The sequence below is a fragment of the Balaenoptera ricei genome, chromosome 6 (genome assembly GCF_028023285.1).
Source record: "Balaenoptera ricei isolate mBalRic1 chromosome 6, mBalRic1.hap2, whole genome shotgun sequence".
Classification (NCBI taxonomy): Eukaryota; Metazoa; Chordata; class Mammalia; order Artiodactyla; family Balaenopteridae; genus Balaenoptera; species Balaenoptera ricei.
The window spans coordinates 2677015-2696596 of NC_082644.1; the positions used below are offsets into that span (position 1 = coordinate 2677015).

The 19582-nt window shown below is 46.8% G+C and overlaps 1 protein-coding gene and 1 non-coding gene across 5 annotated transcripts in view; one reads left to right on the forward strand and one right to left on the reverse strand.

Annotated features, from left to right (window-relative positions):
- SH3RF1 (SH3 domain containing ring finger 1) overlaps nucleotides 1–8736 on the reverse strand; it is a 162782-nt gene extending 154046 nt beyond the window's left edge. The window contains exons 1-2 of one of the 4 annotated variants that reach the window (XM_059926727.1): nucleotides 8670–8736; nucleotides 6759–7228 (exon numbers count right to left, since the gene is read on the reverse strand). In XM_059926727.1, coding sequence (XP_059782710.1) covers nucleotides 6759–7151 — 393 coding nt within the window. In that variant the 5' untranslated portion in view covers nucleotides 7152–7228; nucleotides 8670–8736. Of the gene's footprint in view, nucleotides 1–6758; nucleotides 7229–8048; nucleotides 8144–8620 lie in introns of those variants that run through there. The other 3 variants (XM_059926726.1, XM_059926729.1, XM_059926728.1) reach the window with 3 other exon arrangements.
- A 10432-nt stretch (nucleotides 8737–19168) lies between these two features.
- LOC132368309 (U6 spliceosomal RNA) lies at nucleotides 19169–19275 on the forward strand. Its single transcript, XR_009504046.1, has one exon. It is a non-coding gene; the product is annotated as a U6 spliceosomal RNA (small nuclear RNA).
- The last annotated feature ends 307 nt before the right edge of the window (nucleotides 19276–19582 follow it).

Consider the following 19582-nt stretch of genomic DNA (forward strand, 5'->3'; position numbering starts at 1 on the left):
TGCTTGGAGCTCACAGGTTCTCTCTTTAGCGTCACCGCTCTCAGAAGTCTCTGAAGTTTAGAAAAAAGTGAGGAGATATACGCAGTCTTTAGGACAAAAGCTCGGAAGGATGAAGCCTGAGTTCCACAGTGAGGGTGCCTCAGCAGCAAGGCTGCTTCGAGTGTCAGGTGCCTACCCCAGGCCGCTGTGCGGCTGCGGAGAGCCCGCCTGACCCACGCCCGAGCGGCACCCGAGTCCTCGCCATCCCGGGGGGCACACGCGACCCCCGATGCCGTGCACCCCGCGCCCACCGGGCTGTGGGGGGAGATGGGGACACAGACACACGGGCAGAAGGCCCTGTGAAGAGGAGACGGGGACGGGAGGGGTGCGTCCACAAGCCGAGGACAGCGGGGTGTGCCGGGAGCCTCCAGAAGCCAGCGGAGGCCACAGCTCTGCCGACACCTGGATTTCAGACGCTGGCCCCAGAACTTCTGTTGTTCTCAACCACCGGCCGGGGGTGCTTCGTTACAGCGGCCACAGGAAACTAACACACGCTCAACAAACCTCTCCTGAGTGTGTCCTGTGAGCCAGGCACCACGAAGGTTCTCAAGAGTCACAGGTGAACCAAACTCAGCAATCCTGGCCCCGGGCCCCGCGTGGAGCTTCGGGCCCTCGGTTCTGCGTTTCTGTGAAGAAACGGAGCCCAGAGCGGCCGACACAACCCGGACCTCCACCCCCCTCCCTTCCCCGCCGCCAGCCACACCGGGGAAGGGCTGGGCCCACCTACCTCCGTGGCACGGGGTCCGCCTGCCCCTTTTTGTCAGAACAAAACAGGCACCAGGGACGGTGAGGCGAAAGGAGCCCCGCGAGTTACACTGAGGAAAGCTTCCAGGGCCGCAGCAGCGCGAGGGCGAGGGGACACGGTTAAGGGGGGTTAAGGGGACGAAGCGGGGAGCAGACAGGCCTGGGGTGGTGGCCGGCTCCCTCCTGACAGTGGGGGGCCTCGCACGAGTCTCTGGGCCTCTCCAGCCACCCTTCCCACGTCCATAACACAAGGATGCCTTCCTGACCAGCAATGAGAGCAGACGGGAAGCTCTGAGAGAGATGCCATTTCAGAGAAAACCTCAAATTGCAGAACAGCACGTATAACACGATCCTATTTCTATTCAGTTTTTTCCTGGGGGGAAAAACACACAGAAAAAACCTCTGCACAGTGGTCACCTCTGGAGATTAGGGACAGACAGATTAGAAGCCTTGATTTTCCCCTTTACATCCTTCTCTACCACAAATTTCTTACTATGAGCACGTATTACCTTTAAGTTTTTAAATGGAGAGAAAAACGGTATACAGTCATTGAAAAAGCATGGAGCATGATAATTCAGTGAGTTGTACACTCACAATGCGTGCACTCTTCCGTATGTACAGTGTACCTCAATAAACAGGTGTTTTCTTTTTAACGAGGTAGGTGTATGTGCTCAGCCATGACAAGATTTCCCAGATATATTCTAGTCATCAGATATGCAGAGTAGGGAAACCCACTTATGTCAAGAATCAAAACAAGCAGATGCATACACATATAAACACATAAGAAGAGATACAGAAGGACACGCATTATACTTCCAAAGTGGTGAACTTTTTTATAGCCAGAATGTTTTTAGGAACTCATTTTGCAATTTACATTTTGAACATTTTTTAAATAACAATACTCCTTAGCTGCAGAGGGTTGTTTGAGATTTACACGGTAACAGACGATACAAATGTGATAAAAGAAGACTCATTCAGCATTTCCGGTTGTACACAGGCTCCCTGCCCATCCCAGCCCTGAGCCTCGATGCAGGCCTGACTCAGGAACACGGGAGCGGTCAGGGCTGAGGTACGGGAGGGCTGAGCAGGGGTCAAGGATGACACGATGAATAAAGAAGAAGAGGTCAAGAATGTCTGCAACAGAGTGTTTGGCAAAAACAAACACCTTTTTCTACTTAGACTCGGCCACTGGGAAACATCAAAACCTCTCCCTCGGTCCAAACCACTACCTGGAAGTCTTGCTTCTTAGGTCCAGGAGGGATGGTCCCTGCTGTGCCCTGACAGCCAACCCCTGGCCAGGGGGAGCGGGTCCTGCCCACTCTCGCCCCCCTCCTCCACGACCCTCGTCACAGGCACGATCCTGTATCTCACCGCACAGTTCGGGGCCTCACCACCTGCTGCCTTGCTTGCTGTTTCTTGCGTGCTCGGCCTCTGCTAAACGCGCACTCTCCCCGACACGTGCGCTCGACCGATGCCCCGCCCAGCGGCGTCACCCCCTCCCCCCGGCCCCCCCCCCTCCTCCCGCTCCTGGACCCCGCCAGTCCAGCCGGCCAGGCTCCACCGGCGGGCCTGGCAGGGACTGAAGGTCCACCCGAGGTGACTCAGCATCCAAGGGCGCGGAGGCCTGACCCCCGCCCTCCCGCAGGCCTGTAGGACCAGCCCCGCCGGCGCGCAAGGGACCGAGGGGACCGAGGCCACGCGGGGCTGACCCGCAGGAGCCCATCCACAGGCAGCACTGGGGCTGCACAGGCCGGCCGGCTGAACAACAGGGGTTTATCTCATCATTCTGGAGGCTGCGCGCCTGAGACCGAGGTGTCGGCGGGGCTGGCTCTCCCCCCCCCCCCCCCAGGCCTCTCTCCTTGGCGTGAAGGGGGCCGGCCGTGTTCCCACTGCGTCTCCCCTCTACCCGGCTCTGCGTCCTGATCCCCTCTTAGGAGGACGCCAGACTGTGGACTAGGACCCACCCGCGTAAGCTGCCTTCACCTTAAGCACCTCTTCAAAGGTGCCACCCGTGAGCGCAGCCTCACACTGAAGACCTGGGGGACGGGACTTCAACCTATGAGCCTGGGGGGACACGTTTCAGCCGCTACCAGTCAGCTGCAGGGAGAGAGGGAGCTGGCGCTATGGGGAAGTGAAAGCGGCAGGGAGGAAAGCTCCCCTGTGCCCCTCTTCTTTCCCCGTCTCCCAGGCCCCTGAGGCACGCTCCAGCCACTTCTGTGCTGAGCCCGGTGGTAATCTCAGTCCCGAGGACCCCTCCTTCTGGCCCCACGGGCAGGGCACTGACCAGTGTGGCCGCGCGGTCCTGGGCAGCTCCCGGCGCAGTGCTGCACTACAGGCCTCATCTTAGGGCACCAGCCCGTCCCTCGCTTTGTTCTCACTCACTGTCCTCATTTCTTCCTGGGAGCTCTGCCTCATCCGGCCGTAGGTCAGGACCTCTGGAATACTCTGTCCCTTTTCCCGCCAACCCCTCTCAACTAATTAATACCATTTCACCCTTAAGACCTCAGTTCAAATGCCTCGGCCTGAAGAAGCTTTTGAAGACACACAGACAGACACACACGCACTAAACCAGGCCCTCGCCTATCATCTCCCCAGCTCCCAGCCTAACACTTAGCACCTGTGATGACCTACCTGCACTGTTATCATGCTATTACAGGTGTGTCTCTCCCACCAGACACACTGGTTCATAAGCAGAATCTGAGTCTGGTTTGCCCAGCACTATCTATCCAGCAGCTAGGGCAGGGCCTGGTACCTAGTAAGTGCTTGATAAATATTTGCTAGATAAAGAAAAGAATACATGAAGTGCAAGTTAGTGTAAATCAGGGGTCATGTGATCAGTGTTTGCTGAATATGCTCACTCTGAGGGAGCGAAGTAGCAGCACCTAGACAGACAGATACACGCACAGGTATTAGACCTGGAACCAGTGGAGCCACAGCTAGAAAGCAGAAATTTATTCCATTAGGTCACAATTCTACAGGGATTAATCACACATGTCCACATGGAACTCCGTACATACTTATATATATAAAATCCACCTTCTGCAGGTATTTTTCAGCCCCTGGAAGCAAGTGTCTGCAGCCACCGCTCCCTGCACCTCGCCCCACTGGTCCACTGTGGCGCCAAACCAGCAGGGATTCTTTACTCGCAGTAAAGAGCTGGTGGTTTCCAGTGGTGACGCCATCCAACACTCTTCCATTTGCTCCTTCGTATGAGGCAGGAAACACTAAAATTCTGGGAACAAGATGTGTGTCACACGTTGGAAATGTTCGTATCTGCTGATAACACCCAGTGTCCCTGAGGTACACGCATGAGGAAGCCACATGGCCACGATCTAACGGAACATGGGACATAACCAATAACCGAACTGCATCCCACGTGGTATCAGCACTGGCTTCCACCACACGTGGGAATAGGCTCTCACACCCCCGGGTCGAGTCAGAACAGCTGAGGATCTAGGATTTATGATGTCATTCACCTCAGGGGACACCCCAGGGGCTGGCTGACAACTCCACGGGTCTCACTTTTAAAAGAAGCATTTTCTAGTTTGGGATTCACAGATGCCAACTATTATATATAGAATGGATAAACAACAAGGTCCTACTGTAGAGCACAGGGAACTATATTCAATATCCTGGGATAAACCATAATGGAAAAGAATCTGAAAAAGAATGTGTATATATATATTTATATATATATATATGTATAACTGAATCACTTTGCTGTACACCTGAAACTAACACAACATTGTAAATCAACCATACTTCGATAAAATAAATAAATTTTAAAAATAAAATAAAGTAAAAAAATAAAAGGAGCGTTTTCTGAAATGTATATATCTTTCAGGTCCTTGGGCTGTTTGTGTACCCCTGGTTGTTTTGAATATTTCAAAGTAGAAGGTACCAGTAATTGCTAATGAGAAATTATTTTAGACTTGGGGGGAAAGAAAGTGCTTTTGACAAGAATTACAGCATCTGCTCAACCCACATTACTGAATAATTTTGTTTGTTCACTGTCTTGTCCTCCACTCTCTGTGCCCCCCGCCCCCCGAAAGTAACAGACATGATCATCTCCTGCTTTTATTGGCCTCAACTACTTTATCCAGATTATAAAGCTCAAGCTCAATTGAGCTTCTTGGCAAGTAATTTTTCTCATGCCAAAGAAGAAACATAAAGCAAATCAGGAAAATCGTATCAGCCAGAATAATAACACTGACATCATCAAAATCACAGAATAATGTACCTAAGAAACGTGAAGCTCAACTTTGGGAGATTAGCAGTTCAAATAAGTGAACATTCCAACATCACATTGTCAGTTTCCACATCAGAAAGAAAACTTAAAATCCAAAGGACACTGAGCTGAATGCTTGAGCCCTCTTCTTAAATTCCTTTTTAACAGTAATCAAACATTCACCACATTCCTCACAACAGGTAAGGCAACGTGTCAACAACTGAGACACTTCTAGTCACAGCCAGAGGCTAGGCCTCTCCAGTCTAATTAACAAGGAAACAAAATCCCTCCAAGGAAGCAAATCTACCCCCTAATTAAGCGAAGCAGACCTGGGTCGGGTGCCTCAAAAATGATGGTTCTGAGGTTGAAATATTCATGAGGCCACAGATACTAATCGTGTAAACTCCATTAAAAGAAGGAAATCTAAGAAAACCCTATAAGCCGACCATTTCAAAACTAGGGGGCTTCAAATAAGCAAAGAAAACCTCCAGAACCCAAAGTTCTCACTAACTTTAAAAAAAAAAAATTAAATATGACTCAAAAGAAACTTGATAGCCTGGGGATAAAACTGTTTTCCAGCAATTAAAACACTTTGCGTACTCTACATCTAGTGATGTAAATACATCATTTGTAAAAGATGAACTTGAGAAGAAAGGAATGCTTAGAAGGTAGTCATTCCCTACAGCTCCCAGAGAGCCACATCTGTGAATTTACACTAGTTAATGCCACCCCAAAGGGTTATTCCTACCTCACATGAAAAAAGTCAGTTTTGAGTGTTTACTACGAATTTTTGAAAAAAGAATTCTCATCCAGATTAACTGTTCTTTAAAAATAGATTCTCTCAGTTTGGCCAATTATCAAGATTGCTTCTTCCGACAAAAATGGAAGTGCTTTAATTATCGAATGTCCATAACTACTTTTTAGGTTTACAAAAATGAGAAAAGCATGTCTTAACTGGGGTGCGTCACAGGCAACATAATTTACATTTCTTCAAAATACCTTACCTTCTAGAAATTTCAGTAGTGGTAACTGCCCAGATATTTAGCCTCACTTCAAATTATTTCAACCCAAACCCAAAACCCAAGAAAAATCTTTCTGATGGAAACATTTCGTTTCACTCCCTATAAAACCCAACATAAAGCTACATCTTCTGCTGTCTTAGCATGGCTCTCAATGACATTTTGTTGCTACAGCAACAAAACTCTGCTACCTGTGGCCACGATTCGTTAAGAATTCCTCCAACCAGAAAATTCTGTGCTGTGCATTCATAAAACCAATAGTAATGGCTCCAAGCCACTTAAAAATTAAAGCTCGATGTCCTACTTGTGATCTACCCACACACATATTTATAACACGTCTACATATATGCACACATACATACATACTCATGGCTCTCCCAACACCATCGAAAAGGTAAAACCACACCAAATTTCCATTTTAAACTCGGCATAAAAAACTTCTGTATTTTAGATTTCATTGAATAATTGCTACTGTTTCCCAAGATTTACCTTAAAACGTAATAGAGGCCCACCATCCGGGAGAGAATTTTAAAAACAAGAAGAATTATTTATATCCAATCTCATTCCAAAAAGAAAAAAAAAAAAAATTCCCAAGGCATAATCTCCTATCTGTTCCAGTAACATGACTTCTTTAGCCATGAGCTGATTTAGAAAACATCCAAAGACTAAAGAATGCACACTGGCCATCAGCACCGCCACCCACCGCACCGCCTCTTCGGGCTACTCACCCTCACCGGGGGGCTCCAGGCTTGCGCCCGAGGCTGCTGTCCACCCTGGGGGCAAGGTGGATCTTTCGAGCTACAAGTGGCCACAGCGCTGCTCTGAGCCCTCGAGGCGTTTGTGCAGTTGGGGCCACTGCCCCCCGCAGGGCCGGGTTTCCAAGGCCTCTGCTTGATGCCGTCCAGAAGTCTGACCAGCAGGATATTGCTTGGAAGCTGCTCCACGCCCGCGCCCACCAGAGTCCGGCACTCGGGGCATCTGAGTTCGTTGCGGGAACCGACGATACCCAGCAGGCACCGTTTGCAGAACGTGTGCTGACAAGGCAGGACCCTGGCAGAGACGTCGAGCCGCTCCAGACACACGGGACACTCCAGAAGGTCCAGAAGGGCCGACTCATCCATCTTCCTGTAGCTCACCGAGGGAGACGCTCCACGCGGCCCTGACAGTGGCTCATGTAACACCCATGTCAGACGCTGCTCTGGGGGCACCGGGGCAGGGGAAGAAAAGACAGAAAAGTATGATCATCGGGGGAAAGGTGCAGAGGAGAGCCAGGAACCAAACAGCACACAGAAGCGCTGCCTCTGAAGAGCGTAGCTCTGCTCTGGAATATGGGGCCTGAACTCCAGCGTCAACAATTTAAAACAAAATAGGCTTTCTAAGCAATTCAAAATGAATCCGGAAAGGTATCTAGTTCAGTGCGCAGAAAGAGCTACCAAGTACTATTCAGGACTCTTGCCATAAATAGGATTTATGAAACGTAATAAGAACATAATTTCTTCGGCTCTCAAAGTGAAATCTGCTGCCTTAGTAAAGTCCTCAACTCACCTGAGAAGGTGAAAGTGGCAAATGAACGTTTCCTCCACCTGAAATTCCTTTTCAATCCCACCAAGTTCCCAGTATTTAAGCCACTCTGGTGGTTAAGAAACCGCGCCTCATGTGATTTCTGTGGCACATGGTCCCAATATTAAATACATATGTTTCTTCGCTGCTCTTAAAAATAGAACTGTTTAATCCTGCCCAACCAAAACGAGACGAAGGTTCACAATTCTAAACAACACAACACACTAAAGATGGGCCTGAAAGCAGCTCAAATATAACAGCACCCATCAGGGCAGCGGTTGCCAAACTCAGAAACGATTTCTGAACGGCCTGTGTTAATCCCATTCAGAAAATCTGGCAAAATTATCACCCAAAGAATTTGAGAATGGAATACTGGACTGAGAACCGAGGGCTTAATATGAAAAAGGGGCCATTCAGGAAAAAGCGTTCAAACCAGAGCCTGCACCGCTCTCCCCTACCCCCAGTTCAGTGTGGACGTGTCCAGGGGAACCGGGTGGCGTTGTGGACGTCGGCAGGAACTGCTGCCCCTGACGGCGGGGCGGGGTCGGCCGCCCCTCTGCTCGCCGCAGGTACTGCGGGCCCGCGTGGACGCCGGTCCAGGTGCCGGGCCGCCGGTGTAGACGCGCCCACGGCCAGGGGCGGGCGCCGCCCGCGCAGACGCCGGGGCCAGGGGCCGCCCGCGCAGACACGCCGAGGCTGGTGCCGGGAGCCGCCCGCGCAGACACCCCGGGGCTGGTGCCGGGAGCCGCCCGCGTAGACGCTCGCCGGGGCTGGTGCAGGGGGCCGTCCGCCTAGACCCCGGGCCAGGACCGGCAGGGCCGGTGGGTCCCCCCGCCGCCTGGCCGCCGCCCCGCGCCCACGGGAAGTTTCGGGAGCTCAGGACGGCCCGCAGGCAGCGTCGCCAGGTCCTCCCGCCGTGCACCCGGGCGCGCGCCACCGCCGCAGTGACCCGGGCCGGGCCGCCCCGCTCCGCTCCAACCCGGCCCGGGGGGCGGGGGCCCGGGGACTCGGGGCCGGGGGCGGGTCCTACCTCCGCGCGGCGCCCTCTTTGTCCGCACGCCCCGCGCTCTCCCGCTCACCAGCCTCGGACGCCGCGGCCGCACCGGGCTCCGCTCGCCGCCTGCGCGCTCCCGCCGCCGCCTGCCGGGCCCGAGGGAGGAGGAGGGGAGGGGCGAGGAGGGAGGGGATGGGAGGGGCGAGGAGGGGGGAGAGGGAGGGGCGAGGAGGGAGGGGAGGGGAAAGGAGGGGGAGGGGAGGGGGGAGGAGCAGGAGAGGAGGAGGGCGGAGAGCAGAGACGGAGGAGGAGGAGGAGGACGGGCGGGGGAGGCCTGCCGCCCGCCTCCCGCGCGCGGCCGCTGCCGGGGTCCAGGGTAGGTCCCGGGGGCACGGGGAAGGGGAACTGAGCGGCCGCCGCCGAGGCTGGGAGGACGGCCGAGTGGGGACGCGCTGCCCGCAGAGGAGGGGCGGGTGCCACCCGGTACCCCGGACACAGACCCGGGCGCGAGCCTCGGGACCCGGCCCAGGACCCGGAAGGCGGGGTCGACGGGAAGCCCGGCCCGGAGGCCCGTCCTACCCGCCCGCGACCCGGGGGTCAGCCTGGCCCGGGGCCCGTGTGGCCCGAACCAGCCCCGCGGCCTCTGGGGGGGGCCCCCCTGCACACACCTGTAAAGCCAGGCACACACCTGTAAACCGAAAGGTCCTTTGGAAAAACACGTGTCCACAAGTTTGGGGGTTTGTTTCTCAGCCTCAGTTTAGCGGTAAAACAAGTTAAAATTTTGTCATTGATCTCAAAATTGTCATTTTATTTGCATTTGCCATCCACATAACAAAAATTTTTCCCAAATACCCTCCTCAAAGGTGTGCAGAAAATAAGGAGAAAGGGTGACAGATACGCCTTTTCGAGAAACCAATGGCCGACCTCTAACCAGCCTGACCATTTGAAGGGAGTTGATGATCGTCTAGTCTCCAGCCAGGGCCACAGCGAAACCAGTGCAGACAAATGAGAATCACCTGAGTAAGGAACCGCTGTGACACTACAGCTATCTCTCCCTCACTGTGTGCAGTCACCCGCTCCACACTGGAGATGCGGTCATGTAGTCCTCACTGAAACTCTGTCCATCTTCCCTCTTTAGCTTTGTGCTAATGGATGAATATGTGGACAGCCCTACTGTATGAGTACCAGAAAGGATAGCCCACTTCCCCTCCATTAGAAGTGAGCAAATACATATATAGAGAATGGATAAACAACAAGGTCCTACTGTATAGCACAGAGAACTATATTCAATATCCTGTGATAAACCAGAATGGAAAAGAATATGAAAAAAGAATATATATGTATAACCGAATCACTTTTCTGTACAGGAGAATTAACACCACGTTGTAAATCAACTATACTCCAATTTAAAAATATTGATAAAAAAAAGAAGTGAGCAAATACACATGCATTTGAGTTGAGAAAGACAAAGGGAGAAATGATCAGAATAGAGCATTTTTAATCCAGTAATCCACCAACAAGTCACTCTAAAAGTGACTGCTTAGCCCATAAACTTCTGCACCTGCAACTGCGTGCCTGAAGGGGAGGCTGATTGGAAGGTCACAGTCAGTAAACAGATAAACATTATTATATGCCATTTACACTTATTAAAACCAAAACTCAAATAGGTTCACTCATCACAATAAGCCACATTGGACCAAGACTCAAACTCATGTCTGGATTCCAAGTCCAGTTTTCTTCCCACCATCCCAAGGACCTCTTTCACAGGTCACCTCAAGCAAACCCGAATGCTCTTTGTGTCCTCCAAGGGAAAGCTGACAGTTAACCAGGTAATGACTCTGGAGACCAAGGGACAATTTTACTTTATTTTGGTCTTATTTTGGTTGCTTGTTTGTATGTAGAGAAGAGTACACAAGGTCCTGGGTGGAATGGTCCAGCTTTTGAAACTCCAGACCAGAAAAAGCCTAGTCGCACCCATTATCAAAGACCTGGAGACTGCGTCCAGGGTTCCAGGATGGAAGAAGCTCTGACGAATGTCACCTGGGACATGGCTCAGTTCTTTCAACATCCCCGCTGCTCATTCACTCTATTTTTTAGAATGCAACTCTTTTATTAGCTTTAATTACTCCAACTGTACAATGAAGTTTTAGGCAAATTACTTGAACTTCTTGAGCCATCTTTCCTCTGTCAAATGGTGAAAAAAATCATACCTTTCCTAGACTGTTGTTGAGGATTCTATGAGACAGTGCACTGGTTCTTTGTAACCTGTACATCTCTTTTAAAGGAAGGTATCATCATTATCTTTATCAGCCAAGAATTACCTGGGAAAAGTTATACTGGGCAAAATCCTTTCTTCCCAGGGTCTTTAAAAAGTCTTCAACAACACTAATAATTGCAGAATACTGTCGAGAGAATACTACAGCTGAAGGGAGAGTTGGGGAAAGAAAAACATGTTCACCTGACCATTTCTGGGAACTGAACCTGAAGGAAAGAATGTACACATGATATATTCATGGCCCCTGTGACTTTGAGCAGATACATGAAAAATAAACACACCCTGACATGATAATGGTAGCTTGGATTTATACAGTCCTTGTCCAACCAAGACTTCAAAGTGCTTCCCTAAACGCTATCTCATTTATCTTCTCAGCAACCCTCTGAAGCAGTGAAGACAGATATAATCATCCCCATGTTGCAAACGGGAAATAATGAGGTGTCGAGAAGTTACTGCTCGTAGTGATGACGTGCTGACACAAATCAGACTTTTCAGTTCCCAGTCCAGAGTGCTTTTTGGTAAGCTCTGGTACCGTGCTTACACACACATATACATACGTGTGTCTGATGATCATCTACCTTCAAAACTAATTCCTCCTCCAACCCGCCTACACTGTTGGTGGAATGTAAAATGGTGTAGCCGCTGTGGAAAACAGTATGGAGGTTTCTCAAAACACTAAAAATAGAACTACCATATGACCCAGCAATTCCATGCCTGGGTATTTATCAAAAAAAAATGATAAAAATGAAAACCCTAATTAGAAAAGATTCTGCACCCCAATGTTCATAGCAGCTCTATTTACAATAGCCAGGACATGGAGGCAACCTAAGTGTCCATTGACAGATGAATGGATAAAGAGGATGTAATATATATATATATATATATATATATATATATATATATATATATATAATGGAATATTAATATAATATATTATAATGTATATTATACATTGTATATAATGGAATATTAATCTAATATTATATATTACAATATAATATATATATATTATATATATATGTATATAATATATATAGGAATATATATATAATGGAATATTACTCAGCCATAAAAAAGAATGAAATAATGCCATTTGCAGCAACATGAATGGACTTGGAGAATATTATGCTAAGTGAAATAAGTCAGAGAAAGACAAATACTGTATGATATCACTTATACGTGGAATCTAAAAAATACAACAAACTAGTGGATATAATGAAAAAGAAACAGACTCACTGACACAGAGAACAAACTAGTGGTTACCCATGGAGAGAGTGAAGCAGGGAGAGGCAAGATAGGGGTAGGGGATTAAGAGGTACAAACTATTAGGTATAAAATAAGCTGCAAGGATACCTTGTACAACACAGGGAATATACCCAGTATTTTATAATAACTATAAATGGAGTATAACCTTTAAAAATTGTGAATCAGTATATTGTACACCTGTAACTTATATGTTGTACATCAACTATACGTCAATAAAAAATATTAGAAGCCTCAACTTGTAACCAGCCTTCTTTAAAATTAAAATGAATCAAAATTCAATGATGTGTGATGAGAAACATTAAAAAGACATAAACTAAAAAAAAAAAAAAAAAAAAAAGACATAAACTAATTCTTCCAACATAAATACATTAAGAAATCAAGAATTGTGCACCATTAGTTACGACCTCAGAAAGTTAAAGAAAAGAAAGTTATAAAACATTTATGGGGCGTCCCTGGTGGCGCAGTGGTTAAGAATCCGCCTGCCAATGCAGGGGACACGGGTTCAAGCCCTGGTCCGGGAAGATCCCACATACCGCGGAGCAACTAAGCCCGTGCACCACAACTACTGAGCCTGCACTCTAGAGCCCGCGAGCCACAACTACTGAGCCCACGAGCCACAACTACTGAAGCCCGCACGCCTAGAGCCCGTGCTCTGCAACAAGAGAAGCCACTGCAATGAGAAGCCCGCGCACCGCAATGAAGAGTAGCCCCCGCTCGCCACAACTAGAGAAAGCCCTTGGGCAGCAACAAAGATCCAACCCAGCCAAAAATAAATAAATTAATTAATTAATTAATTAATTTAAAAAAAAAAACAAAAAAACATTTATGTTTCAGTCATTCCACAAGAACCTAATAACCAAAGAGACACTTTGGAAATCATCCAGGTGAGGCAAAGCTGTACTTGACCTGTTTATTATTACTGGGTTAACAATTCTTATCTATGTTTATTGATATTTAATGACAAATTGAAAAACCTACGTAACTTTTTCAACAAATATTTGTGTAATTTCCCAGAAATTTCACACTTGATTTTAAGTTTTGTGGTTAAACAAAAAGCTTGTAGGGACTTCCCTGGTGGTCCAGTGGTTAAGAATCCTCTTTCCAATGCAGGGGACACGGGTTTGATCCCTGGTCCGGGAATTAAGGTCCCACATGCCGTGGGGCAACTAAGCTCCTGTGCCACAAATACTGAGCACGTGAGCCACAACTAGAGAGAAGCCCGCACGCCACAATGAAAGATCCCATGTGCCACAACTAAGTTCCGATGCAGCCAAAAATAAATAAATATTTAAAAAAAGAAAAGCTTGTAAGACGTATTTGTTAAAAGTAACTTCATTTGATTCATAATAAATATTTATTACAGAAAAAAAAAACTAATTCCTTGTCCAGTTGCAACAATATTGGTAAATAGCAGCATGATTTATTTATCCGGGGTTTAAACCAGGAACCCAGGGGTCATCATGATTTCTCCCTTTTCCTCTCTACCGCTCTCCATCAACAAGTCTGCCTGCTACACCCCCAGATGTATTTCAGTTTCTACCCACTTTGTCATCTCTGCACCTTTCTTTCAGCTGTCACCGACCTTGGCCTCTGCCCCCCCTCACCAGCCTCTCTGCCTCCAATCCTGCCTTCACAGTCTACCCTGGATGTAGTGACATTCAGAGCAAGCTGCAAAATACGCACAACATCGTGTCACTGCCTTGCTGAAAACTCATCAATTTCTTCCCATCACACTTGGAATAAACCTCAGACACCTTTCACGTCTGACAAGTCCCCATGTCGCCTGGTCCCTGGGCTAGCAAGTTCTGTACCATGTCACCCCCGTTATCTGTATAGTACTTTTCACAGGCTAAGCTTTCATTCCTTTCTTATTGCCTGTCTCCCTCACCTGAATACAAGCTCCCTGAAGCGGACCGGGGCTGTCTTCTTCACCATGGGATCCTTGACAACAACTCATAGTGGCGGCCAGAGGATAATTCTCGAATGAGAATGAATCGAGTAAGGGGTTGTATGTACTGCCCAAAGCTACAAATACACTTACTACTTCACGGCCCTGTGGATAGGAAATCAGGCAGACAGTGCTCCAAATTCCACTGAGTGGTTCTTATAATTGATCAATCAATACATTTTTAGGTAGAAAATGAGGACAGGTGGTTCTTCCTCTTATGTTTCACAGGGAAGCTGTAGAAGTAGCCAAATGCCAGCTAGGTAACCCAGAACACAAATGTGATGCTGGTTTATCTTTGTTCTGGGTCTCAGCTAATGGTGTCACCATTGACTTAGTTCCCCGAGGAAGCAAGAAAATGGAGCGCTGTCTTCACTCCTTCCCACACTTCCCATCCAGACAGGTGATCCAGAGATCATCAGAAGTGGTTCCCAGATCTGGCCCTTCCTCCCAATCATTATTTCAGGTCTGTTTATCTCCTATCCGGGCAATAACTACCTTCCCTGATTACTTGATTCTGGAGAGACCACTAGAGTCAGGGCTCCCCCATCTACTAATGGGGTGTCCCCAGGCAAGTTTCTGGTCTTCTGTACCTGCGTCCCCCAGAAAAGGGGGCATAATACTCCTCCCTACCTCAAGGTTTTTGTGGCAGTATTACATGTTAGTAAAAATACAGTGCTTGGAACTATGCCCAACACATGGTAAGTGCTTCATAAATGATAGCTAATATTATACTTTTCTTTAGAACCTGGATTCAACCTTGAATCCACTACCTGTTAACTGAACAACTTTGCAAAGTTCTTTAATTTTCTGAGTTTTGACTTCTGTATCTATAACAAATGGACATGATGTCATCCTTTGAAAGTTTGTTGTAAAAAAAATATCGATGACAAAACTGGTTGAAAAATCTAGCACAGCACATTTCTAGCACGTTGTGAGGACTCAAAATTTTGTTCCCTGCTTCTTCTTCTGTGTATCTGTTTGCATCTGTTCCACATAATGATGGAGTGGATTGGATTATCTCTAAGGTTCTTTCCAGCAGTAAACATTTATCTCCATCCTAATTGCATAAAGGACATCGAAGGGCAATGGAATTCCCATGGAAAAAGGCAAGTGGTCCTGGGGCACTGGAGTTGTCAGGAAACAGGGCTCTTAGCAGCTCAAGGAAGGCAAGCCCGGAGGAGGTATTTCGGTCTCAGCAGTGGGAAGGTGGTGCAAACGCCACTGTCTGGCAAGAAGTCTGAGCAGATGGAGTATTTATAGGCCCTCCCCGGGGACTTCAGCGCAATCAGAGTGGATGCTGGGCAGTGAGACCCAGGAGTGGGTGCAGAACCACATCTTCCTCCATCATCCCTGACACAGGGTTGCACGTCTGAGGAGGTGCTTGACAGCCAAATACCTGGGGGAGCTGGGGCTCTCGAAGTGCCTCTAATTCTAACCCAGCCTTCCGGGAGCGGGTCCTGAGGTGTAGTGCGGCCAGAATCACCTGCAGAGCTCATTAAAAATGCAGATGTCCCAGCCTTGTACCTAGAGACACTCCCTCGGTAGGTCCAGCATGGGTTCAGGAATCAGGCGATTCTCACATAGTGATGCTGGGGCCACAATTTAGGAAAGGCTAACCTAGTCACCCAGAGCTGACTAGAGAAGCTAGTCCATTGAGGGCCATCTGGGCTTTGGTTAATATAACCAAGGAAGGATATGAGAGCTCCAGCCATTGCTGGTTTGCTGGGGCAACAGGAGAGACCCTGCGTGTTGCAACCTTCCTTCATTCTGGTTGGCCCTGCTTCCTGCCCACCCCACCATCCGGGGCTCAGCCTCTCCTCTTAATAAACGCTGCACAGATTTATAAAGAATATCGGTTTAGGGACTTCCCTGGTGGCTCAGTGGTTAAGAATCCGCCTGCCAATGCAGGGCACACGGGTTCGAGCCCTGGTCTGGGAAGATCCCACATGCCGCGGAGCAACTAAGCCCATGCGCCAGAACTACTGAGCCTGCGCTCTAGAGCCCACGATCCACAACTACTGAGCCTCCGTGCCACAACTAATGAAGCCCATGCGCCTAGAGCCTGTGCTCCGCAACAAGAGAAGTCACTGCAATAAGAAGCCTGCGCACCGCAACGAAGAGTAGCCCCTGCTCGCCACAACCAGAGAAAGCCCACGCGCAGGAACAAAGACCCAACACAGCCAAAAATAAATAAACAAACAAACAAATAAATAAATAAATAAAAATTAAAAAAAAAAAAAGAATATCAGTTTAAAAGGGAGCCAGAAGATTAGCTTTCCCAGAGAAATACACATGGCTGGCCCCGAGCTACCCCAGGACCCAAATGTGGACCAGGGTCACCCATGTCAAGCCTCAGGAGGTCCTGCTGCTTATACTGTGAAACTTGTATGAAAGCACACAGGAGCACTGGGTGCGCGAATATACTGCTGACGCAAGTTCAAAGATAAATGTAACCTCTGTGAAGAAAATGTAATAGGATGGCTTCCTTTCTATGGAAAATACTTTCTCTTGTCAAGCTCCATTCTCGTTTTAAAAGTTTAATCCTTGAAGTGGTCTTTTTGCTTCTAAGCAGTCTTTGCCCAGCCCAAACTATTAGAGAATGTGCATCACTTTATCTCACCATCTCCAGGAAATGAAATCCCATCATCTTTCTTGGCAACCCATCTTTATATATTAAAGGTTGTTTATCAATTTTCAGACTTCTTTTTCTCTGTTCAAATTAAATATAAATGTTGACTTTTCTAATGGCATTTAAATAGGCCAGCTTAAACACACACACACACACACAAGCATGAATTCACGGGAGATTCATGATGTATGACCCAGGTTTCTGTTTTCAATACAATATTGGGTGAAAGATGGGCCTTTCTCCATTTACTCTCCCTAATTCACATGTACACTCAGACACAAGCCTATATTCTGTGATCTCGAAATGAGTGGAAATGATCCCATCATAACATTTGCTTTTGTCTACAGCTAACACGTCTCCTGCCCTCTTTCTTGCCCCTAAATAAACGTGAGTTTATCCATGTTCTTTTTAATTTAATTTAATTTATTTATTTATTTTTGGCTGTGTTGAGTCTTCATTGCTGCATGCAGGTTTTCTCTAGGTGCGGTGAGCGGGGCTACTCTTCGTTGCGGTGCGCGGGCTTCTCATTGCGGTGGCTTCTCTTGTTGCGGAGCACAGGCTCTAGGCACGCAGGCTTCAGTAGTTGTGGCACGCGGGCTCTAGAGCGCAGGCTCAGTAGTTGTGGCTCACAAGCTTAGTTGCTCCGCGGCATGTGGGATCTTCCCGGACCAGGGTTCAAACCCGTGTGCCCTGCATTGGCAGGTGGATTCGTAACCACTGCGCCAACAGGGAAGCCCTATTCATGTTCTTAAAAGCGTAATTATCATGACACCAGATACTAATGGTGCTACGCTTCAAACCTGTTCTTCTGAAAACTTGCCTGAATTCAGTAAGTGATTTTCCTCCTTTCGCTGAAATCAGATTCCTCACTAATTTTCTGTGCCTCAATCCCCTCGACCAACAGTGCCAGAATTTTCACCCCAACATTTCACATTGTTCCTTAGAATTTCTGTCCTCATAGCGTCTCGTGCACGTTCTTCCTTTTTTTTAGAATTTTGGGTAATGTGTGAATCAGGCAAGCATATAAAGCTTAAAAGGGCAATGTGAAAATCTTTTTTTAAAGTAATAAACATAATTTTTAAAATTAGATTTCCATCATCCTTTAATGCCACATAGGTTAATCTGATGAAATACCTAATAAATTTATTACAAACACTGCCCATGTAAATTACATAATGTATAATAAAAGTACTGAATAACTCATCTAAAATGTATTAATGGTTGATATTAATGAATTAGACCTAAGCATGGCAAAACAGAAGATGTTCTTAATCATCTCACTCAATTTAATCTCTTTTCCTTGTGACTCAAAATGAGTGGCTCCAATAAATAAATAAATAAATAAGAAAAACATGAGTGGCTACAGAGCTTTTTAAAAAATAGGACACCAAGAGTGTGTCAGTCCACTTGACATTCTCTCTCTGTGACAAAGTTGTGGAAGACTAAAGATTAACATAATTTCCCTGTTTTCCATGATGCTTTTATGCAAAAATGACGATTTGCATAATTTCTTTTCAGTGTCAATTGAATTTCTGAAGCTCTTTTTCAAGCAAACTTCCACATGTCTCCAGCGTACACCATCTGTCTCATCTCTCTTTCTCTCTTTTTTTTAAGTATTACAATTATCTTGTAACAGTAGCTGTCAAATCTTTATTCCCCAAGGATTCTTTCTTTTGATAAATGAAAAGGAACTGTATACACTGTTATGTGTGGTTGTACGAATGTGCCACGGGTTCAGGAAAGGTTAGATGTTCAGAGCAGTTACCGCTACACTGACATATTGGGGGAAATGTGATCAGGTAAGCTGACTAGAGATTTTCAGTCAGATTCTTTACTCCAGGAAAATGAAGCAATGTTTAGTCAAAAGGTGGGGAGGTCTTAAAGCAAGAAAGAATTTGAAAATAGTCTTTCCAAGAGTTCTGTGGCCCATACTCCAAGCATTAGAAAAAATATGGAAAAAGGAGGATGGCCTTACTCAGAGGCTGCAAATTGCTTATAAAGCCTATTGGCATTTGCAGATGGTTGATGCTTTTACTGGGAAATCAAGTTTTATGTCTATACAGTAAGTGTACTCAGTAGGAACTTCCAGGAAATCTCATGGATTGCCAAGAAAAAGTCCATATTGAAGTATTATTTTGAAAAAAATTCTGCCAAAAACATTTAAAAGCCTTTTTAAAATTGACGTGTGTGAGGAAATGCAATAGATAGAACTTACATAGGACTCAGAATTTACAACCAATATATTTTACAGCATTTCATAAAAATTTTACTTGCAACTTGATTGCAACCAATTTGTACAGATGTAATTACTGAAATTTAGTAAGAAGCTGCAAAGTACAGTTAAAGCTTCAGCTATCCAGAATTCTTGAAAAATGGGTCACTCTGGAAAACCAACTTTTATCTGGAAGAAAATACTTGAGAGATAGTATACCTTTCCCTGATTTTTGAAATAAAAAACATCAGAGAGCACTCGCTTCGGCAGTGCATATACTAAAATTGGAACGATACATAGAAGATTAGCATGGCCCCTGCGCAAGGATGACACGCAAATTCGTGAAGCGTTCCATATTTTTCTACCAAATGTAAAATAGCTAGCTAGTGGGAAGCAGTCTCATAGCACAGGGAGATCAGCTCGGTGCTTTGTGACCAGCTAGAGGGATGTGATAGGGAGGGTGGGAGGGAGGGAGACGCAAGAGAGAAGAGATATGGGGACATATGTATATGTATAACTGATTTACTTCGTTATAAAGCAGAAACTAACACACCATTGTAAAGCAATTATACTCCAATAAAAACGTTAAAAAAAAAATCAGAGATTAACATTTACAGATGACTCCAGGCCATCATTACAAATATCAGTAATTGTACACACAGAATAGT